The 24,455-nt window shown below is 43.0% G+C and overlaps 1 protein-coding gene across 3 annotated transcripts; it reads right to left on the bottom strand.

Annotated features, from left to right (window-relative positions):
* Positions 1-533: 533 nt before the first annotated feature.
* Positions 534-22,957, bottom strand: mgrn1a (mahogunin, ring finger 1a). Of its 3 annotated transcripts, XM_064322822.1 has the most exons (18): positions 22,791-22,957; positions 22,396-22,499; positions 18,233-18,351; positions 17,436-17,524; positions 17,006-17,152; positions 15,564-15,681; positions 14,056-14,122; positions 13,823-13,866; positions 13,171-13,218; positions 11,586-11,654; positions 11,157-11,316; positions 9,511-9,620; positions 8,594-8,820; positions 6,940-7,051; positions 6,396-6,441; positions 5,955-6,059; positions 4,769-4,814; positions 534-4,184 (listed from the first exon to the last, which is right to left on the bottom strand). In XM_064322822.1, the coding sequence occupies exons 2-17, from the start codon at positions 22,481-22,483 to the stop codon at positions 4,774-4,776; spliced, it is 1,590 nt and encodes a 529-aa protein (XP_064178892.1). In that variant the 5' UTR covers positions 22,484-22,499; positions 22,791-22,957; the 3' UTR covers positions 534-4,184; positions 4,769-4,773. The 3 variants fall into 3 exon arrangements, with proteins under 3 accessions (XP_064178892.1, XP_064178890.1, XP_064178891.1); XM_064322820.1 differs by lacking the exon at positions 4,769-4,814; XM_064322821.1 differs by lacking the exon at positions 4,769-4,814 and having other exon boundaries at positions 22,396-22,957.
* Positions 22,958-24,455: the final 1,498 nt, after the last annotated feature.

Raw genomic sequence — 24,455 nt, 5'->3', positions numbered from 1 at the left:
AGGACAGAAATGGATGATGCTTTAGTTACAGGAGAATGAATATGCTTATGTAATAAACTCAAGAGCAGGTTGCAGCAATCACAGGCAGGCTCTCTTCAACTGCTTCAATGTCTAGGTCTTCATCTCCTCAGCTTTTCAAGATGTACAGAAGTGATTTTCAGTGGTTCCAAGTTAAATGCATTTCAACACAGAATGTGAAATGAAATTGCGTAATTACTCACAAGAACTCGGTTTGAGTAACTGAAACATGACTGGTCAGTATTTTGCTGTTTGTAACCAGTATCTTGTGTCTTGAAGATGCCAGAATTCAAGTTGCTTCTCATCAATTTTAAAGCTATGACTAAGGCCACTATTTGGCAAAAAACGAGAATATATTGCCATCTAGTGGTCATATTTTGCAAACGCAGTAGATCCAGCTATATTTGACCATTTGAGGTTACAGAACAACTCAGATTATGAAAGCATTTTTAAGACTTTTATGGTAATTCCTCCTCCCCCAACCCCAATACAGTTAAAAGTAACAAGCAGTCAAATAACTTGCGTATATTTCTTTATTATAATTTTAGAAACTGAACAAAACAAATGTTTAGAAAACAGTTAATGTTGGAGCTGAACAGATTTAAGGTATTCATATTGATTATCCATATTTTCCATTATTCCAGAATATTTATTTTACATCCAAAATGTGATGCATACTCAACCTTTAATGCAGAAATAAAATTTGATCAATATTTTTGTGTGTCACAGCTGCCACTATTACTTAAACAGTTCATCTTTTTGGTTTTACAAGCTACTGAAATGCAATGTCTACATCTTTCTTCAAGGAAAGGATAACCAAACATTATGCCTGAAAATCTGAAACTCCAGAGAGGGTAATTTCCATGAAGAATTGAGAAGCCGTAAGAGCAAAATGATGCTTATTATAAGGACGTCAGTTTTTTTTTCTTTTTTTTTTTAAACAAAGAAAGCATAGATAGATGTAATCCAAATCACAATGTGCACATACAAGACTGTACCTAAAAGTTTTCTCCCCTCTATTTTTCAAAAATCAATTTTTTTCCAGTTTAAGTGTACTGGATATATGTACAATATTACAAATGACAAAGGAAACACCCTCAATTCTTTTTTTCTTCTTCCAAGTAACAAACATTGGTCATTTTAACTGCTACTCCGCAAACTCTCACCAAGTAAAACCACTAAACCCATTACAAATGACCTCACAGCTGCTGGGGAACTGAAATTTTTTTGCTTTTATTCTGACACCAGCACATCATCTTTGTAGCTGAACTTCAAATGTAGGTGGACATCTGTGAAAAAAGGACTGCATCAAGTGCTTAGACTGAAAATAAGCAAGACTGGTTCTGTTACATTAACAAGCCAACTTTCAATTAAAAACAATACTGAATTGAAAATAAAAAGGATATCTTCACTAAAAAAAGGCAGAATCTGTCATGTATTTTTCCACGTGCCGCCATTTTATGTGCGCACATGAACCATGACTGATTCAACACAGCTTTCTACTGTTTAACATAAAAAGGCACTCCTGTGCTACTACATTGAAATGATGCAACCAGGGGAAAATGGGAAAAATACCAAGTGTAAAAGAAAAGGAGCAATATGCACCTCCAAACGTTCACATGCAGTGATAAAACTGTCTCTCAAATTTATTACCAAGGAAGAAGAAACAAACATTATTAAAGATAGTAAAATATGCACAGATTACTGGTTCTTCAATTCGCTTTCAAATGACAAGCTTGTATAAAGCTGGAGAGGTGAGGTGTCACCCTCCAGTCTGTCCGTTCATTTGGGAGAGCTCCTTCATTACCCATCACCACCTTCTCCACAGCAGCCACACTTGCTTTGCACCTCCACTGTTTTGGTTAAAAAAGTTCACTTATCTATTTACACCAAGTTTTCCTTTTCGACATTAATGGTCCAGAAGTGCCAACACAAGGCAGACAGAAAGAAGAGAATGCTCAGTACTACGGACTACTGTTCTGTTCGGTCTGAGTAACTATCAAGGCTATGAACTATCGCGGAACAATAAAGAACAGAACACATTTTTGTGACCATTACTTATGTTGGACTATATAGTTCTCCGATACAATGTATTCATAGATAGATTTTTACACAGAAGAATAACAGAAGGCAGCCTCAATATAAACCAGTATAATGCATCTGAGATATTACTGGACTAGGCGAAATAAAGCTCAGACAAGAGCCCTTCACAAAAGGCTACAGCTCAGGCAGCTTAACATCTTTTGGACATGTCATATTTTTCAACAGAAGCAGAGAAGCACGAAACAACCATCAGCCAATTCCGCTTAAATTTAAAGGCACGGATACACCTATTCACACAATGCTACGTTAACAGGATCAAGGATGACCGAAGCTGCAACAGTCAAGGCTTGTGTAGCGGACAGTGACAATGGCAGCATAGCTAGTGTATTTTACAGTGCACATCATCACTGGGCTGGGAATGGTCCAGGGACAGTTTTAAGGAGCGGGTGTGCAAGGCAAACCCCCAGGTTCCTCAACCACCCACACGCTTTTAAACATGTTCAGTTTTCGTACATCTTAAATGGGAGCATCTGTGAATCTGAAAAGCACCCACTCATTCTGACAAAACTCATCAGGGGGCTTAACGTACGCTCATTTTAAACGGGGTAAGCTTGTCCAAACTTCTTCTGAAACATTGCCTAGGTCACCACAAACCGTAAAACTGGTTAACTGGGAAAATCACAGCTTTTAAAAAAATGTTGTGCGGCATCCTAGTCATGTTATATTTTAGGACAGGTACACTGTAAGCATTGAGATTTTATTGTCTGTAATTCGTAGCTGGAGCAGTGCTGGACCCACTGCCACTGCTGGTGTGAGTGGGAAATAGAGCCGTTTGTGGCTCAAGCAGAGCTGAGTAAAGTGACAAGTAAAATGGGTCTCGACTCAATGTCACTCCAGTTCATTAAAAAATACATTTAAACCAGCCAGCCAGCTTGAACAATGCATAGACGCAAGTCTCTTTTCTGAAAGTTCAGAAGCATATTCAGGAAAATAGAAGTCCTACAGTGACATGAATCCAGACCAAAATGTCATACCGTCTTCTCCAAAATCGAGATTTTGCCATGATGAAAAGCTAGTACTTGGTTGGAAACATTGTTAAGTAGTGTAGTGACTGCTACATAATTCATAATCAAAAGAGGGAAAAAGCCAAACTGACAAAACATACAGGCACAATCACCAGAGGGATGGCCATTTTCAGTAATCTAATATTATTAAATGTTTCTTCAAACCAAATATTTAAGTAGCAAAATCACTCTGTGAATCTGGTTTAATGCAAATCAATGGTGTGGGTCAGCAATTCTCCAGGCACCACAGACAGTGAGAAAACAATCCTTGACTGAATTTAAGCATCCTAAGTCAGTTCATGGTTAAATTCAAGCAATATTATATTTGCATAATTACTTCAAAGGACTATAGCACATGTGTTTGTAATGGGGTCACCACCCAGATTAAAATATCACAGACAACTTCATCCAGGGTTTTGCAAGCACATTATATCATATCCAAACAACAGTTTAACAACAATAACAACACGAGTGACTTGGTTAGCATTGTTATCCAGGTGACAGATAATCCTGCTTGCTCTGAATTGACAGCATGTGCACTTGTTGTGCTTTCAGCTGGAGATGCAGCCAGACTCATCAGTCGTGCGTTTTGTGCTGGTTCTCACGGAGAGTTGGGACAATACTTCAGGGCACAGTTTGGACTCAAAGGCGAGCACTGCCTCGAAGAAGAAGCTGACCAATGGTAGGGCAGAGATGGGAAATCGCTGGTACCTTAGCCTATCAGGAGGTTAGCTAGGCATCATGGGAGACTAACCCCTGCTTCCAAAGAGGAAGCAGACAAGTTAGCCTTTCATTTGAGCTGCTGGGACCAGAAGCAGGGGGTCTGCGATGGCTGTCAGGGCCACGATGACCGCAAACGCCGCTGCTGTGTCCCGCGCTGCTCCTTACAAGGCCGGGGTGGAGTAGGGGGCTGTGGGATGTGTGGGGGGGGTTGCTATGGGGGTTGCTATGGGGTGAGCTGCTCGTCCTCGATGTGCAGGCTGCTGGGGGGACACAGGAGGGGCTGGCTGGAGCTGTTGGTGCTCTGGCTCTTCAGACTCTCTGTGGACTCTGATGACCCTGCAGACAGACAGACAGACAGACAGTGAGAGGGGTCCCTGGGTCTGGAGCCCCAGCAGACACCCCTCTGAAAACGGGACAGGCAGAGGCTCTGGCTCCGAAAAGCAGTCAGAGTCTAAATGCCTGCTCCAATCACAAGGGCGCCATGTTAAACGTGCTATCTCAAGTCTGTCTTCCACACTTTTGGCTTGATCACACCTTCTCGGAGATACTGCAGTAACTGGGTCTCCAACAGAGCATTTATGCAAATGGGAAAAGACTGAGGCTGAACAGGCAGCTACATAACTCATGCACAAAACTTCATTCTGATGTATAAAAATGAAAGACACATCCATGAGAAAAGGCACAGATTGCAGATATATTAAGACTGTGAAACATAAAACATTATCCTGTAATTCAGTAACTGATACATAAAATCCATAGCATTTTATGAACACGCAATATGTTATATTAAATCACAAAAAAGAAAACTACGCAACTGAAAGAACTGATGGTACTAGCACAAGCCGGCCCAGCAGCAGCTGAAAGGGCTCAGGCGACAGTAACACAGGGACAGGAGGGGGAAAAGAGGAAAGCAGACCTACCGGAGTTACTCCTCAATACCGATAGAGCAGGAGTCGGGGCCTAGGGCTGCCGGGGCGGGGCCGGGCCGAGGCAGAGGCAGAGGCAGAGGGAGAGGGAGAGGGCAGGCAGGGGAGGGCGAGCGAGGTTAGAGGACGAGAGCAGAGAACAGCTCAAACGCTCGGGCTGAGAATCAGGGACTGAGAGCAAGTTAGAAACAGGAAGAATGGCACCTGCACAGGCGCCTGGTCAGCTTGTGTATTAGTTCACATCGATTACATGCGTTTAGTAAAGCACAGCACACGTGAGGCAGTCAGAGTTTGAGTGCCCCTAAAGCATGAAGGAAGTTTGTTAATGGAGGGAAGAATGGATCCTTGGGTCTTTTCCCTTCTAGAGATATTTCACAGATACTGGATATAGTCCCTAGTCTACACATATGAAGTCCAATCTGCAATCATCAGTTCTGAAAAAAATACTATTAAAACAAACCCCTAATTAGCCAACAGCAGTCAATTTTTTCACAGACCAAGTCTGGGTCAGTAAGATATTACACACAAAATACATAAGAAAAATAGTAAAGAGGCAGGACGTTGCAAATATTAGCTTATCAGTCATTCAGGTTAGCGTCTCTGTTATAGTTCACTGCTCTGCTGTGTGAGTTCTATGCTGAAACACATCCCGCACTGCCACAGGCCATCTCAGCTTTCCAATCACAGGCATTACAACCTGCACTGCTCTTACCCCAGGCTAACATCACCAAGCTAGCTGAATGAGTTAAAATGCTGCTCTACTGCTCTGGCACCCTTAAAAAAGATATAGGTTTGAATTGGTGAGCAGCAGCAGCTAACGGATGGGTGGCAGCCACGGTTCATGTTCTTTAATTACACAGATTGTCGAAGCGGTGGGTGTTTGGGTGCATGTCTGCCTCTGGAGGGAGATCGGCTAAAGGGCTAACAGGAGGACGGGGAGCATAGTGCAGCTAAAGGACAGTTAACAGAGGTGTGGTGTCCATCTTCTGACTGTCAGCAACTACATTCAATACTTCTGATCCAACCCCCACATTTCATAAACAATGTACCATCTAATCTGTTTGAACATGAATATCACATTCAATAATACCACTGGGCACTAACTGACAGAGGACTCTGGCTTGGCTGTGATACGGTCAGGTGAGTTGTGGACAAGACAGAGACCTGCAGGACGGCTCACCTGGCAGAGACAGCTCCAAGGGGGGGTCGCTGTCGGTCTTGGTCAGGCAGCTGTGCTCGCTGCTGCAGTCCTGAAGGATCTCGGTCACAGAGCGCGGCCGGTCCTCTGCGCGGGGGGGGGTGACATCAGTCAGAATGGAGCTACGCACCGCCGCGCTCAAATATTCATGAGCCCGTGGAAAAGACACCAGCAACTGTATCCACAGAGTGCTGCAGCCATCATCGTCGATGACTGACTCAGAATGGACCAGACTTCATTCTTATTTATTAGTCAAATGAAGTCATGGCTGACCTCACACTCTTACCACAGGTACAATAAAGCACTAAAGACTTAGATTCCTAACTCTGCAACTCGAGCCAGCGTTCACTATGTAAGACGCGTTAGGGTAGTATTTTGAGTGGAAATCCATCCCAGATCCCAATCGCCTGCCCTCAGCCTCACCTTCATCAGGGGTGACCGACTCTGGAGCTTCTTCAGCTGCTGTGGCCTGCAGAGAGATGGGAGCACCTTAGCTGTCTGAATAAAGGGCGGCCACTGAGCAGAGGACAGAGTGCAGTAGAGTGGAGTGTATGTGCTGGCAGGAGACAAGTGTATACAGCGGTGAGTGTGCTGATAGGAGACTGATTTATATAGATACAGCGGTGAGTGTGCTGATATGAGACTGATTTATATAGATACAGCGGTGAGTGTGCTGATAGGAGACTGATTTATATAGATACAGCGGTGAGTGTGCTGATAGGAGACTGATGTATATGATACAGCGGTGAGTGTGCTGATAGGAGACTGATTTATATAGATACAGCGATGAGTGTGCTGATAGGAGACTGATGTATATGATACAGCGGTGAGTGTGCTGATAGGAGACTGATTTATATGATACAGCAGTGAGTGTGCAGATAGGAGACTGACGTATTTAGATACAGCGGTGAGTGTGCAGATAGGAGACTGACGTATATAGATACAGCGATGAGTGAAAGGGACTCACCTCAGTTGAAGCGAGGCTGCTGGACAGCAGAGCGTGAGGCTGTGCGTCAGAGACCTCTGAGAGCTTTTCCTCATCCTCCTCCTGGATGGGGGACGATGGGGACCTCAGGGTGCTGCAGGAGGCGGACACACCGTCAGCCTGTTTCAACTGCTTACTACTTAGCCATGCACGCTTTATCTCTGAGCAGCTGTATCCGCTGTGCTCCGCTGACAGGAAATGGACATTACTTTGAAGTACTTTTCTGAGGGGACACACTGGTCTGTCGGAGAAATAGAATTTTTTAAAGCCTGCTGCAAGTTTTTGAGTTTGATAAATTCTGTGGCAGACTTTTTCAGCGCAAGTGATAAACCTTTTTATACTTCAAACGCTGAACCCTAACTGCTAAATTCTCACATTTTGTGCAAAGCACCACACTGTGGTCACAAGGCAGACTTCACACCACGTCCTCGTAAATCAGCTTTCCCCAGGGTGCTGTGAGTCAGCAATGCCAGTCGCATCCGTTGCCAAGGACAACCTGACATGACGCTCGGGTATGGGGCTGGACACGGACACTCTGTCAGTGACTCACAGCCTGACGCACACACGCAGCTCCTCTCTGTCTCTCTGCATAAGGGCCAGGGACAGGTGGGGCCAGGGACAGGTGGGGCCAGGGACAGGTGGGGCCAGGGACAGGTGGGGCCCGGTTGCAGCTATAACACCTCAAGGCCATCACAAGGCAACAGAGCCATGGCAGAAATACACAGGCTGAACACCGGGAGTGCTGATAACGTTCACAATCATTCGCACGTTCAGTTTATAACTCTTTGTGAACACATCTGCCCTTCTGGGTTGGGTGGTCTCATCCATCAGCTCAAATACAAATGCATGTCACCAATCTGTGGGTTATTTTCATAGTTATTTTAATTTTTAGCCTCGTACAGAACAGTATATATCTCAATGTTTTGCATACATTTTTGCTTCCTGTGTAGTTTTTTGTTATATATTTTAGACTCAAAACCTGTATTAGGTGATGTTGCAAGCTAAATAATGTATTCTAAAGTTAGCTGACTAGGTAACCAACTACCCATGTTAAATCAGACAACTGGTTTACAGTCATTACAGTCTGAAATTCCAACTACAAAAAATACAGATGGATTATATAAAATACACTATATGACCAAAAGTATCTGGACACCCCTTGGTCTGGGGTCATTTCTCATGGTTTGGACTAGTTCCCCTTAGTTCCAGTGAAGGCAAATCCTAAAACAATGACATTCTAGATGATTCTGTGCTTCCAAATTTGTGGCTACAGTTTGGGAAACGCCCTTTCCTGTTTCAGCATGACAATGCCCCTGAAAGACAGCGAGGTCCATATAGAAATGGTTTTGTCATGAACTGTACGGAATTAACTTGGCTGGCCTGCACAAAGCCCCGGCCTCAGCCCCATGCAACACCTTTTGGATCAATCGGAAAGCCAACTGTGAGCCAGGCCTGATCGCCCAATCAATGCCTGACCTCACTGATGCTCTTCTGGCTGAATGGAAGCAAATCTGGTAACTGAGCAAATCAAGGAATTACTCAGTTACCAGCAAGTGACATTAAAGTGGAGTATACATATAAATGCTAGCAGTAGCATCAGCAGCACGGTGCCACATCCTGTTGCTGATGAGCCTACCTGTCAGGTGACTTGCTAACCTTCCCCTTCTGCAGCCCAGCGTCCGCGGAGCGCTCCACCGAGCCCAGCGGCCGGCCGGACAGAGGCAGGGGCTCTCCCATGCCCCCCGAGAAGTTGATTTCGTCGTAAAGGGGGGCCGAGGGGATGGAGGGGGACACGGAGCGCAGCCCGTTCAGGGCCTCCAGCAGGGAGATGGGCTCAAAGCCCGGGGGGATGTTGTCTGAGGTCTGGAGTAAGAGACAGACACACTGCTCACAGACACACTCGCACAAGATCGCTCAATCAACCAGAAGATCCATTTGCTGCTTGTTTACTCTGATACCACTTAATTTAGTCCCACATGAATAATACAATCTTTCTCCCCCCTCCAGAAACAAACACAAGGCGAGTTAATGGTCAGAGAAATATCAGCAGGACGTTAGCCATGTCTTTTAAAAGACGGCCTGCTTATTTACAGTCCCAGGCCAGGCCTGGAAACCCCCAAGGTTTCTGTTTACCAACCGCCATCATTTCAGTGCCAAGGGGAAAGGGCTGTTTAAGAAAGAGAGAGCAAAGTTCACCCTGCACTCCCACCCTGAACCGCATTGCATGTGAGAGGTGCATCAACCGGCCCTCTCGCTGCCTCCCCTGACAGGACCAGGCTGGGGGACACGGGTCAGCAGGAGCCCATGTCTGCTGATTTCACCTCACTTCTGTCCGACCCTTTTGTACCACATTTTTGTAAAATGTATTGACAGCACTGACGAGCCACCATGCCCCATGCATTAGAAATATCACACGGCTGTGTGATGCAACTATAGTGCTTATTGCGGAAAGGCGGGGAAGGGCGTGCTTGACTAAGATACTGTGAATACATTTCTTTTTTCTTAGCGGAAATAAGGCCGGTGGCACAGACTCCCCGCAGGCGGAGGGCGTACCGAGTGGTCGTCGTGCTCCATGGTCTGCGCCAGGACGGGGCTGAAGGACACGGGGGAGAGCGCCCCGGGCTTCTTCCTCACCGCGCGGATTTGGAGCAGGGCTCGGAAGGCTGGGGAGAGAGAGGGGGGGAGAGAGAGAGACTGAGCGCACCGCTAAACCGCACAGGCAGCAGGGCCCTCGTAGCGCATGAAACGCCCTTAATCGAACCTACGCTTTTTTCCCCTTCTCGTTTCTTGATCCTTAGGTTTAATTTTTTGCTTCACAAAGGGGTAGTTGTGCAAGTATCTGCACAGCTGTTACGACTGCAATGCAGGGTTAACACCATATCACCGACGAAGCTTGGCGGCATGGTATTTATAGACAATGGGCTATTAAAATCGGCGACAATTTGTGTTTATTCTTAGTTCTCAATCACATTTCCTCTGGGGAAATTCCAATCAATCTAGCAAAATACTACAATGCATGGACGCTTACGAAAAACAAACAACCTCTTGCCCCCAACTGATAGGGAACAATATAGAAGTAACGCAGACGCTGCCAGTTTGCATTAGAGAACCGAACAGGAACAAAGCACAGCAACCATCTCAGTGCTGCTATGGTTACAAAGACACACACTTTCCACCAGGGGTCTCCATTCTGCACAGCTCAGATGGGTAAGAAATGTATACCAACAGTGAAGTCAAGCCATACCATGACCTGGCCCATTTGTTTCAGTTGAATTATTAAGTAATAATTAAATAACTGAAGCCAAATGCATCAATAATACTTAAAACATTCAGAGGACCAGAAGACATTACAATCAAACAAGCAAATGAATATTTAACATTATGAGTATGAATAGTTTATATGACCAATAGCTAGAGGGTGCTTCTTCAGAAGTAATCAGAGGAACGCAGGCCAAATGAACCGCACCCTGCTCAGGCAGGACAAAGCCAACTGGCTCTCATCTCCACAGAGCCCGGCCAACATAGGGCACAGCTTGTGGCAAGTGCCTTTTCCAATCAGATAGCTCGGCCAGTTTGTAAAATAATAACTCAAGATTATATTATATGAAATATATTCCATAGAGATAAACCCCCAGGCCTCAGCATAAGGATGCATAAAGAATAAAAGGCAGGTGGAGAGTGAAAGTTCCACACACCCACAAAACCCTTCCCAGGCCCTGCTGAGCCAGGGCAGTACTCATGCAGTCTGTAGATGGGGCAGTGCTCACACAGTCTGCAGATGGGGCAGTACTCATGCAGTCTGCAGCTGGGGCAGTACTCATGCAGTCTGCAGCTGGGGCAGTACTCACGCAGTCTGCAGATGGGGCAGTGCTCACGCAGTCTGCAGATGGGGCAGTGCTCACGCAGTCTGCAGATGGGGCAGTACTCACGCAGTCTGCAGATGGGGCAGTACTCACGCAGTCTGCAGATGGAGCAGTGCTCACGCAGTCTGCAGATGGGGCAGTACTCACGCAGTCTGCAGCTGGGGCAGTACTCACGCAGTCTGCAGATGGGGCAGTACTCACGCAGTCTGCAGATGGGGCAGTGCTCACGCAGTCTGCAGATGGGGCAGTGCTCACGCAGTCTGCACATGGGGCAGTGCTCACGCAGTCTGCACATGGGGCAGTGCTCACGCAGTCTGCACATGGGGCAGTACTCACGCAGTCTGCAGATGGGGCAGTTGTTGGCCTGGTAGCGCAGTGTGTCTGCGCAGGAGTTGCACAGGCACAGGTGTCTGCAGGGCAGGATGAGGGTGTCGCGCAGGTCCGACAGGCACACCACGCACTCGTTGCTGTTGTCGCTGTTCTCATCGTCTGATGGCTGCAAATCAAACATGCGCACATGAACAGTCAGTCTTTAACTCAAAATACCTCACATCCACATATAATCCTAAAAGCACGACTCCGTCAAACAAATTCAACTGTGGCCCAAATAAATCCATAGAGAACACGGATCCTATAGTGATATAGATATAGTGCATCCATTTCATGTCATTGTGTAGGGCAAGTAAAGTCATTGGAAAATAAAAAGTATAATAAATGTGAGGCAAGGAGATTAAGCTGTTGCAAACTACTCAAGCTAAGCTCTACCTTTGTTTCTTGGTTGTTCTTGTTTTCAATCCCATAGATCTCCTGCAGCAGGTAGCTCACACGGTCCACCTGAGCAACAGAGCAATGGAGGTGAGGCAGAGGACTGCACAGCAACAGAGAAACTTGTTCACAAGCAGGTCGCTTAACCGCCTCAGCCACTGGTGAGGTGAGAAAACTGTTCTAGCTGGTGACAAATGCTTCACGACCATCTGGTTCACGTTTATAACTCAAGACTGGACATTCTTTCCACCGAAACCTTAGAAGGCAACAGCTGCCACTTTGTTTTGTAGGATGGTGTCAAAAAACCTGCCTTTGTTTTTCCTTGACTTTATTGAGAAAACACAATTACATTCTCATCCAAAGAAATGTCAGCACCAAGCACCATTTCACCAATTCTAGACACCAGCAGACCCCGGTTTCACAGAGAGGCCCAATCAGAAGAAAGCCCATGTGAATCAGTACTGCGTGAGGCCAGGTTAGCCTGAGCTCCAGGAAAGACAGTGGCGTGCGCTTGTAAGATCGTGCTAAAAAAAGGGATGCTATGCCAGCGCAGGTGTTGACATGAAACAGATGGCTGACAGCTACACTTTGATGCTAATATGAATAGCACATAGCACTGATCAATTTCACGCCATATGGTCAGAAAATATTTTTCATGTTTGGTTAGATAATTCCAGTGTATTAATGTACCAAGTGCTTTACATTACAGGCAATACATTTCTGCAGTCTTGTTTTATCATTAGTATAATTTGTAGCTCAGCTATTCTTTGAATAAAGCAGTTTTTAAAAATGGCTCAAATGATCCTGTTGCTTGTCAATGGCATTTAGTACGTTTTTTTAAATCCAAAGCTCAAACAAGCCACAAGCGCTAAAATAAGGGAAATGGCAGCTAGCTGTGTCGGAATCACTGCAGTAATGACCCAGTAATCACACCGTGATTGTGACGATTTAAGATTTCCTAGCTGATGCTTCCATTCATGGCAAGTTTACGTGCAGACTGTGCTTCTGACTCACTCAGTCGCCAGTCTCCTAGCTGATGTGAGCAGGGCCTGCGTTTCTGTGTGTTTTCAGAGCCTATAATGATCTTTGTGCAACAGCTGGTTTTTTTTCAGACCACCTCTAAGTTTGGTATGATAATGAGCGAAAACACACAACCCACTGATGAAAGGCTTCTATTTTCAGACAGGGACTATGGACTGGATATTTTATTCATTAGTGAGAGCAAAGACAGTATATTCTCAGCATAAAGATAATGGAGTCATTGTGAGAATGACATCACATCACACGGAATGTCTTCTGAGTCAGTATTTATTTATTATGTCTCTTTGGCAAGATCTCTTAAGCCTTTCCACTCAACCATTTCTTTCCTATCTTTAGGGCATAAACCAGAGCAAATCGGGGTGAATGTTTAACTGAGGTTATACTGAGAGCTGGAGGCTAGCACAGCAAACACTTCATGGAAAACTTGGCTGTCTCATTATGATCCCAACGGCTACGTTACATGCAAGCGAACCGATTTTTTAAAACAGCATTCAAACAAGACACTGTAATCGAAGGACACACGCAAACACATTCATTTACTTACTATTTGCTTCTGCTTTAAAGGCTTTACCGAGAAACTGCCATCAACATGCTGCAAAAATAAGAACGAGGACTGTATTTAGTTTCCCACAATTAGAAATGACATCTGAGGGCTCTCTTATACTCGGTTTCCTGTTTCCCTGTGGCCAGAGAGCCACCAAGCCAGCCTCAGGATCTCTTTGACATGCAATGTCAAATAAGAGAAAAGGGATGAGGGTTCCTCTGAGCTGATTAAAGGCCACAGCGCCTCTTTCACAGGAGCTAATGGCTTTCACGGTGGGAGGAAACTCGCGATGACCTCAGGCCTCAACGGCCCTGCGGAGCCTATAAAACAAAATCACTGGGCTGTGCAGCCTGTCTGCAGCAGCACACATTCTGCATTTCAGCCCAACTCACCCTCACAATAAGCTGTAGGTACTTTACAGCAGAGTACAGCTAGTGTACACCTCATTTACATTTAATCATACATTTAGAAACAATTAAAACACAACTAGTAGAGCACAAGTGGTAATACTGGATGTCTGCATAACATATTTGAGGTTGCTGGTCACAGAGAAAAGGCATGATGCATTACAGCCATTTCTAACACCAACAGAGACTAATTTATGCACAAAAATGGGTCCCGATTTAGACGAGGCACGGAGAGCTATACTTACTCTTTCAAAGGCGGCCAGCAGTACATGTGCATGCCCCGTGACTTCTGTAAGAGGAGGCAGTTTTGTTAATGAAAAAGGCTAATTGTACACTGAAGTGGGTCACCGGATGTGTTGTGCAAGAACACGGGAGAAATGTGTCTGCCCGTGGTGCGGAGCACGTTTTAAAGTTCTGGATTCATTCAGGGAGCTACAGTAATTACAGAGCGAGTATGAGAGTTCTGAGAAAGGCCTACCATCCCCTTCATCCACTACTGCCTGGATCACCATGGGGAAGACTCCTCTGTCCAAATCAAAGTTGAGCTGTGGAAAAACAAACACACACACAAAAACAGTAAAACACAGTTCAGCGTTCACATATCTGCATGTGATGTACTAGCATGCATTCCTCATCTGAATGGTGAGTAGGATCGTCCCCTCAGTTAATTAAACTATGTTCAGGACACTTTTAAGGACCCGTTTAGTAAACGTTTAAAATAGACCTGTTACCAAAACTTAATTATCAGCTTCTCATGATTTCTGTCGACTGCATGCTTGAGTCATTTGGCTTCAGGCTGGTGAATTTGGTCAAATCACCATCTTGCAGGTACTTAAAGAAGACACCAGGGGGAAAACAACCACAGCTCCTTCAGCAAACACCTTTTTTAGCTTGTGGCTTGATACCCATGACATATTTACACATATCATGACAAAAGACAGGCTAAAACAGGTGTAATTTACAATGCAATAAAATGTAGGGTAATTCAGACAGACGTGGTCTATTATCCATAAACTTTGAAAGCAATCATCCCTCCATTAAAATCAATACTGCAGTGCACTGCCTTACATCTGATCCAGGGAAGGGTCTCATGGGATCATGTTCCATTCATAGGGAAAGGCAAGGAAAAAGGAGATCCGCTGATTCATTTTTCCCCACAATGTTGCACAACACTGAAACCACAGAGGAGTCTGGCATTTCCCAATCTGGACTTGAGTACTCCAGGCCAGCTTTGGGTCTGCTGTACCCTGACTTTCCTCACAGCTGTCTGGTAGGAAATGTGCACTAGATGGCCAAAAGTATGCGGACATCTGACATCCAACATCTCAACAGCCATTAATATGGAGCTGGTCCACTCTTTGCTGCTATAATAACCTCCACTCTTCTGGGAAAGCTTGATACTAAATGTTTGGAGCATTGCTGCAGGGATTCAGCCAGAAGAGCATTTGAGAGGTTGGGCACTGATTGGGCGATTAGGCCTGGCTCACAATTGGTTTTCCCACGGATCCCAAAGGTGTTGGATGGGGTTGAGGTCAGGGCCTTGACCAGGCCAGTCAAGTTCTTCCACACTGTTCTCGACAAAACCATTTCTATATGGACCTTGCTGTTTGCCTGGGGGGATTGTCATGTTGAAACAGGTAAGGGCCTTCCCCAAACTGTTGGGGAAGCAGAGAATCGAGTAGAATGTGATTGAATGCTGTAGCATTAAAGTTAGCCTTCACTGGACCTAAGGGTCCTAGCCAAAACCATGAATAACAGCCCCAGACCAAGGGGTGTCCATATACTTTTGGTCATATAGTGTACCTCTGTTTGTGTCCTTCTACAGTACAGGTTTCTATGGCAGACGCATAGGCGATCACAGAGAGGGATCCAAGACAAACATGACACAGAAAGCTAGAGAAAGAGAATGTGCTTCTGAGGTAGAAGGGAAAATAGTAGTACCGAACATCTTATCTGCAGCCCTAAAAACCTCAAAGCATCGCTCACCTCCTCCTCCTTCCACTCCGAGAAATCGATTTTGAAGGAAGGCAGCGAGAACTGCTGGCTTACTCCTCTCTTGTAGTGCACCGTTTCTGATACCATCATGGGATTCTTGGGGTTGTACCTACAAGAGAGGAAAATCACTTTCCACACACAGTATTCACAAAAGAGCAGTATACCAACAACGAGAGCGTTGGGCACTGGGCATATCCACGGGCCATTGTTGCCGTATTTGAAAATGGTCAGGCATGACTGACTGTAATAGAACTGAACCAATTTCTTGAGATATGACAAATAATTTAATTGGCAGAACTGTCACTGAAAATTCTTTCAACAAGACAGATCGGTCCACATTATCCCACAAAACCACTCAAATGCAAGCTGAAGCAAAAAAATTCACAAAAGTCTGTATATATAAATGAAAACAATACAAATAAATCCGCAAATAAACGCAATAGAAAAACAATTTGATTGTCATTTTAATTAAATCCCAAATGTATCATATAAATTATTTTCAGGTACACCGTAATATAATGAATGTGAATACATATTTCAGTTACAACATAACCCTTTAAACTAAAGACAACACACAATAATGTTGTCGCACAATACAGTGAGCTACAGATGCGATGACAGCTGAGACATCGTGGTAGAATGTGTTACAGAACTGAATCACTGCTGATTGTACCTGAACTATCAATTTAGCCGAATGGAATGACAAAAAAATGTAAACTACATAAGCCACTGAGGTAAAGTATACTGCTGCAAAGCGCAACACATTTCAGAAAAATGAAGACTATAGGTACACGGACAAATCTGACCCACAGGTAAAGGTTCCAATCCTTGTTTACAGCATGTCTGTTGATGATTAAATGCACATACTGACAATGTTGCTCACGGCAAAAGCCTTTCTGAATTACATTAGCAGGAAACAGGCAAATGGAACAAAGCTCTTACACAAGTACCTGTATCTCCACCAAAATCTCACAACTGATTGTGCGCTGCTCCTCCACAGAAGGTATCCATGGAGATTAACAGTTGCTAAGGGCCCTGCCAGTCGGTGTGTCTGAGCGTAGCGTATCCAGGCTTCAAATAATGCCACCAGGAAGAGCCATGGGATGAGTCTTTTTGTTCCTACTTTATTTATTTTTTGCATGAATGTTTGCTGTAAAATATTGCATAATTAAATTTTGTTCGTTTCTTTGTGATGCGGTTGTCTGAATATGTCATCCACGCCTATTGCTCGCCAAATGCATTCATATATGTACACCTCTCTATCTGTCCAAGCGTGCAGGCATAAATAACCATAGATAAACATTATGTGGCGACACATACTACAAAACTTGCATTACTATTATTCACACATAATACATATGCCAGTGAGTGTGCCAGGACCCTCTCAGCCCCCCTATAGTGTATGGCTTCATGCAGAATTCTCAGAGTCTTACAGTGCCATTCCATTGGTGAATTCCTCAAAGGCTTGGCAGTATATGGTAATGGCCACACGGGCGTCGGCGTCGAAGGTGAACTCCACGCTGTACAGCACCCTGGGCTTCCCTCCTTCCTCTGTAGGGCTGTCAGTGTCATCCTTGTACCTGCGAGACAGCGCCCAAGCGCACAGATGCCAATCATTCTTCCAGAAAGGTATAATACAGTCATTTCACTTTGCTCCCTCCTGCTAGACTGCTCAGTCAAAGGCCAGGAGAATACAATTCCTGCTCCCTAAAAACTGTGATTTCAGGTGTCCACTGTGGATTTGTTTATTCAGCAGCGTGGCAATAAGGCTCATCACGGAAGGTGATCAGCAGTTGAAATATACGATTAGAGGACCTCCAGCTGAGCTTTCCGCTGAGTGTGTGTGAGCCTTCGCTGCAGTACCTGACCAGGCGCAGAGAGTCCTTCCTGATGTTGACCAGGCTCCTCAGGGTCTTCACAGCCTCGTGTGGCGCGGGCGTCACATAAGGGAACTGAAGGGACATGGCAGAGGAAACACGGCCGTCAGGCTACTGAGACTAAGAACATGCAGAATGCCTGCAGCTGAGGGCTTGTCTTTCAGAAACAGGGCTCACTTTATCCAGCCGTTTCACTGGCGGTAACCTTATGCCTTTGTATAGGTTTAGGCACAATTCATGTGTCAGTAGGAATAAAAAGCATACCGACCTGCTTTGAGAAGAACAAAAAAGTGGACTTTCAGGAATGCCCAATGGGCATTGCATTTGTGCTGTCAAGTGTATAAATCTTCAAGAATAAATGGTAGCCTTAGAGGGGCACTGTGAATCGCAGCACGGCGATTTCTAACACTGCCCTTCTAAGAAAACGGCAGATGAAACATCTGCCGTCTCTGACCTTGAAAGGAACGTGTGCCGGAAACTACATTTCAAACAGCGCCCCACACAGCTGAAGCCCATATCAGTTTGTAGGGGTTGAGCCTGGAGTTCACGGCCAGGCATGTCCAACCAGCAGACACGCACGCTACACAGAACGGGTGTCAAAGTTCTAACGGTCACAAGACAACTTTACGACACGTGCTGCTTTCTTCCTTCAAAGCTTCCTTCAAAGGTCTCAGCCAGCAAAGAGTAAAATAAAAGAATTATTGCTGGGCAAGGCTGTTGAGAGGATATCGGCCATTGTCCCATTACTGATAAAATGATCCAGGCCGCACTTCCTCTTCTTACCTGCACAGGCCTGTTTCCAAGGAAGTTCAGGTCCATGTTTTCTCCAAACAAGTACCCCTCGGGGTGTGGAGTGTCAAACTTTTCCCCTCCCATGAAAAAGTGACTGGCAAAATAGTTTCCTTGAAAAAAAATCAGAGGAGACTTGGTTAGAATCAGGGGAGTCTGAAAATTAGGAAAATATTTCAGAAAGAGCTAGCAGCATTGTGATCAATTAACAGACTGCGTCTGGTGATGTGTCAAAGCTGTGATACACCAGACTATAAGCACAAGGAAGAGTTCCTCGTTGCCTTGGTTAGCCACACAATAAATTTGATACAAATAAGAATCCCATGCGTTCAAAATTTCAGCTTTGTTGTTTCAGTAATGTTAGCTTTTACTGACACCCAACTCCTAATAGGGTTTGTCTAAATACTCCTAGAATGAGTTTCAGTTTCAGTACTCCCGTGAGATGTAAAAAAAAAAAAAACCCATTGGGACACACTGTAAAAGGCAGAAGATGGAATGAGTAGGGTCTGTATAAGCTTTTGTCCTGCCAAAACTGTGGTTGCATCGCCATAAAGAGTTAGGCTACTGTACTGGTTTAATTTCGCATTCACTGCTGCAGGACTGAAAACAAATACTCGACCGTGAAAGCTCTAACTGACCTCCAGGGACTCTTACTCTTGACACGCGTAAAAACAAATTGTATTATGCCTTCAGTCAATGCACTGTCCAGCTATTATCAAGATGTAGAGAGAAAGAATGGAGATGGTTTATTGATCTCAGGCCTGAACCAAGGCTATCTGATCTGATGAAGCTGACCACAAGTGTGTTTTATTGCAACACGTGACAAAAACCAAATTTCAAAACTAAAATTATTAAACAACGGCAACTGCAAATGTTCATTACTCAATATGTTAACCCTGCAATTGCATCATGGCTTATAGTACTCCACAGTATATCAGGGCACTTTTAAGAGATGCTGAGATAATTTTTTCCCTATGATGCCTGCTTCAAAGCAGCTTCAACACATACCAAGTATCAGTTAAGCTGTTAAAAAAAATTATAGCATAGCTCTTGTACATCAGTCACAGAATAAAGCTGGTGTAACTAACTTTTGCGTTCTTTCATCTGTAACATCCCCGTGACAACACCCTGTGGACAGACATTTTATAGCTGAAAATCTAAGGTAAAACAGCCCACAAATCCACAAGAATTTGCAGGTGCTGCATACAAAAACAAAGAAAGGGGCCTTTCCAAGTTGAAATGTTTCGGTGTCGTTCAATAAAGACACTTTGGAGTATTACAGCGATGCACAGGAATGCATTGCCTTTTTGTGAGAACTCATAGCTAAGGCATGCCCACAAGGACCGAATTCTCCAAACAATGATGTCCCTTTTTTTGCTTTTTCTAGTTACATTCACAGTGGGTAGAAAGATGAGAGGTCACCTTATCCAAGATATACTCCAGTTGGAAAGAAGTCACACTCCTTACTCAGTATCTCTTCACAGTACATGTATCCTTTCAGCACTCTCATGTACAATCCTCAGTATGCAAAGCATACCCTTTTGTGCCTACGTTTAATATGTCATGTTTATTTTTGTCATAATCTTTTCAACATACACATTCAAGCATACCAAGCTGTAGTACATTACTGCATAAGATATTGACTAATAATGGAAAAGACATGTCCATTCCAACCCCATAATTACAGAGAAATACAACAGTTAGGCCTATCTCTTGTACTAAATCTATAGGAGCCCAAGTGCTGCCTGGACCTATAGGACAACTCAATAAACATGTGTCAGAGAGGAAACACATTCAAATCAGCACTGAGACTGTAGATGAAGTGAAAATGTAATATTCAAAAAAGCAGCCTAATCATAGTCATTTGAACCTCATATTTATTATAAATTTTTTAATTGTAATTTTTACCAAATGCACAAGCAAAGCTCTAAAGAGACTCTCAGTAGCTTTTTAGGCTCATATTCTAATACTGCTTAATAACAAACCAAGAAAGTTGAAATATTTTGTTATACAAATAAAATTTGTTTAAATTTTCTTTCATATGTTGAAATCTTTGCTAATCTACTTCCACCACAAATGTGGAAACTGTTGCAGTTTGAATTTTTTGCTGTATGGTGAAACAGGGAGACATCAACACATATAGCCAGACAAATATACTGGTTGTTGATATTAGCCATAGAATTGTCACATTGTGCATCCCGAATAATTATGATATCTGTAGTAAAACCATGTCATATTAATAAAATATCTGTATTATACCTAAACATTTATGAAAACCCACTTCCTTCAGAAGATATTAATATTATTTCTCAAGTCAACTAATTATCTGTGAAACTGAGGGTCATTGCAAAAAGGCAATAAGTTCACATCACAATAAAATAAACTAAGTTTACTTTTGAAAGCCCTTGGTTAATTCGTAAACAGGAGAATACACTGCAGAGGATAAACCACTATGTAAAATGGAGCAGACAACTCAAGAGTCTGAATAAAGTATCTCTGTATTACAGTACCAAATGATGTGCATCAGCAGGTACAAGGGTCAGGGAGTGACAGCGTAGTATATCATCCTGAACCAAGCTCCCATCATCCTCTGTGTTCATTGTCTTATTGCATATGGACCACCTGCACACATTTTGTACATCAGAATCATAATTCACTAACAATATTTAGGCAATTGCATGATTGCTTTTTTTTCCATTTAAAGACAAGTTTTCAACACAAGGAGAGACAAAGCAATAATGAACATCTGCTGGGACTGTTATAAGTGCACAGTGGAGAAAACAAACACCTAATCAGGCAACGCCCGAATCATGAAAACCTCAGTAATGACAAGTTCCTAGGATTTGTCAGTGGCTTGTCTGGAATCAATGATTATCCCAAGACATGGGCCAGATCTGTTCATCATCTCCTCCACTGCATGGGAATTTACATCCACTAATCTTCCACTGGCCAACATATCATAACTGAGGTTGAAATCGATGTCCCAATGTGGAAAATGTTTTAAGGCGTCTTTACTTTCCAACCACTAAGGAAAAAGCTGCACACAACCATACCCCTACAGGGCCCTGCATCTCACACACTCTGCTTCAATCAAAGTCAGTGTCTAACAACTTCAAAGAAAGAATGAAAGAAAGAAAGAACTTATTGACTTCGGTAATAAGCTGTTCTTGTTCTCTGTATAATAATTGCATAATTCAACTTGGAGTTCAACCTTGGCGGTCAAGACGGGTACAAAACGTATTTTTCCATTCAGCCCCACTATTGCTCAGCAATAACCCCCAGGTGAGACATCCATCACCAGTTCCCGGACACCAACTACGCCTGTCGCCGTGCTTTTGCCACAGTCACTGAATTCCAAGGTCATGCCCAGTTCACAAAGCATTCGAAATATCTGGGTACGAGCTTCATAAACTCTGCACATGACATAGAAATACCTAGAATGTGCCCACAGGTTCGAACTCAATATAATGAAAATAATATTGTAGGATATGTATCAAGCTATGATTGATGTAGCTAGCTTTGCTACCAGCATATCATTATTCAACAGCACACAATAATCAACATTTTACTACAGTCAATTTCTCGTTTCTTTCCAGTCGGACAACATGGCTTTGAAATGTGAAAATGATTAGTTAGGATAGTAAGGCGTAACAAAGGTAACCACTCATTAACATGATAGAAAGCGCAACCCCAATCATCACGTACATCACCGTAACATAGTGAGCGGTTTGATATCATTTAGTTATGAGCTGTAACAGCTACAGTAGCCCATGTCTATCAACACCTCGCCTCTGCTTCGAAGATAACCGTTAGCTAGCTAACGTTAGATGTAAGGCACGTAGTAAATGTTGTTGTCCTTTTTTTTTTGTTTTTTGCTTCTGTCATTAACTAGCATGCATAGCTAGTAACTTAATCTTGTTAATTATCAATCAAACGTCAACAAACTATTGTTAAATAGAATAACGTTGGACTTCTAGGACTGGCTGTTGTTTTGTTATTTTAGCTAGCCTGGCCAGTTAACAAACACTGGTGAGCTAGTGCTAGCTACATTTATCTAGCCATCTGACTAGCTACAGCGCGCTCTTGGAAATAATAGCTAAATTCCACACTAACTATATTCAGATTACGAACAGGTAAATAGATAAACACCTACTTACCGGATTTGGGAGGGTATCTGTACGCTGAATTGGCTTGGATATCAATATCCTCAACACCAGCAATTCTCCGGCTGAGTATTGAGCCCATCTTTAAAGCGCAAACCCTTTAAATATAAATTAAATAATAAAAATACTATTGTTACAAAACTTTCATCGATTTCAAAAGAAACGCATACTTTGGTATGATCAATAAAAATCTGACTGGCCTGCAAGCTAGCTAGCTAGATACTTAAAATGGTTGTTTTAACGACGTCGTCGGTTTAAAGATACGGAATCAGTCTCTAGCTAGCCAGCTAGCGAACGTTAGCTGGCTAACTAGCTCTACCTTTTCTTAGGTCTGAATTTTGAGATTTATGACTTTCAAAAGCAGCGTATATCTTCTGACACACTGTTACCTTTGACGTTCTACGTAATTACAGGAACTGTTCTATGAATGTACAAATACAATCATAAAACATAGTCAGACAAACAAACAAACAAATAAAAAAACAAACAGAAGACTGGGTTGTTTTTTCTGCCCCGGCAGCAACAGCAACAGGGTGTCGCGCGACATACGTGATTTGCCCGCCCCGAATTAAACCAAAAGGGAACTATGGGATATGTAGTTTCAACAAATACTGGGATCAGCCTTTTACAAATGACTCGAGAGACCCAAACTATGTGCACTTTGAAAATGATGAAAAAACTTAAACCAGTCCAACCAAACTATGAGTGGACTTTCTAAAGTTGTTTTTGCAAACAAAGCTTTTGCATTCACTTTAGTAGCTTTCTGCAACTAAATCTAAATTTGTTGGACCCAAAACATGCGGCTGCTGTATGTATGTGTGTGTGTATATATATATATATATATATATATATATATATATATATATATACACACACACACACACACACACATATTGTAATGGTTGATGGAACGAAATAACTATCTCATTAGATGGGACATAGGCTTGAATGGTTTGTGAATCTCTGTAGAACCTTTTACAGAATGAAGGGTAGTTGTTTGGGTGGGTTAGGAATGCAAGGGATTGTGTAGTCAATTACACAAAACGAATAGGTGTATATAACAATAACAGGATCATTTTAGCACATTCTTTGCACCATTGGAATTTTCATTAACCATAGTTTCAAAATTCATTAAAAAATCAAGCCAATAACTGGAGCACTGGAGCAAAAAGGGAAGAATCATAATAACTGGTGTACATAACATTGTGAACATCGATGATAATTAGTATTATTGAGCAACGTATATCAAAATGACCTCGAATGGTTGGACATTGTTAACCATGTTGACTGTCAAATGATCTTTCACATCGCATTTTTGTCATATAAATACAGATTGGACATAAAAGAAGGGCACCAAGAGACAGAGTAATTAGAACAATCACAGTTTTTAAAATGTAATTAAAAAACAAGGCAATGTATGAAAATGTATTAGATAAATGTATTATAATTGATGTACTCAATCCTGAACAGTAAACATGTCAGATCACGGGAAAAAATAAAAATAAAAAAGTACGTAAAATGCTGTAGATGAGAACGTCTGCTTAGTGTCTCACATGTAATAATACCGGTGTTTATGTATGTCCTCCTCACAAGTATGGTGGTGTTGCTTTTCGCAGACTGTACAGTGGTCGAGGTTTTAAAAATTTTTTTTTACATATCCCTTCTTAAGAAGCTATTTACTCAATAAATTGTAAAACATTCGAATGACAATGATTGGTTTCATTATCTTTCTATATTCCATATATACACGATGACTGTCTACTATTTAATAACTGGTTTCGAATGATTTTATTGGTGCTGGAAGATTTGTTTACCTTATTTGGTAAAATAGTGACACAGAACGCGTGGGAATTGGACAGGAGCGGCCGTCATTCACAAATTTTACCCTTCTAGAATTATACAAACAAAGTGTGTGCTGTCGGTACTTGTAGTTCATAAACTAGCCAAAATCCGAAAGAGTATGGCGTTAAGTAGAATTATATCCCTCACATATAATTAACTCAGTAGGTGCATTCATCATGATTGGAAATAGCCTCTTACGCTGCTTTGGGGTT

This window comes from Anguilla rostrata, chromosome 2 (assembly GCF_018555375.3).
Source record: "Anguilla rostrata isolate EN2019 chromosome 2, ASM1855537v3, whole genome shotgun sequence".
Classification (NCBI taxonomy): Eukaryota; Metazoa; Chordata; class Actinopteri; order Anguilliformes; family Anguillidae; genus Anguilla; species Anguilla rostrata.
The sequence above is the reverse complement of the archived record's forward strand: the minus strand, read 5'-3'. Positions and strand labels throughout refer to the sequence as shown.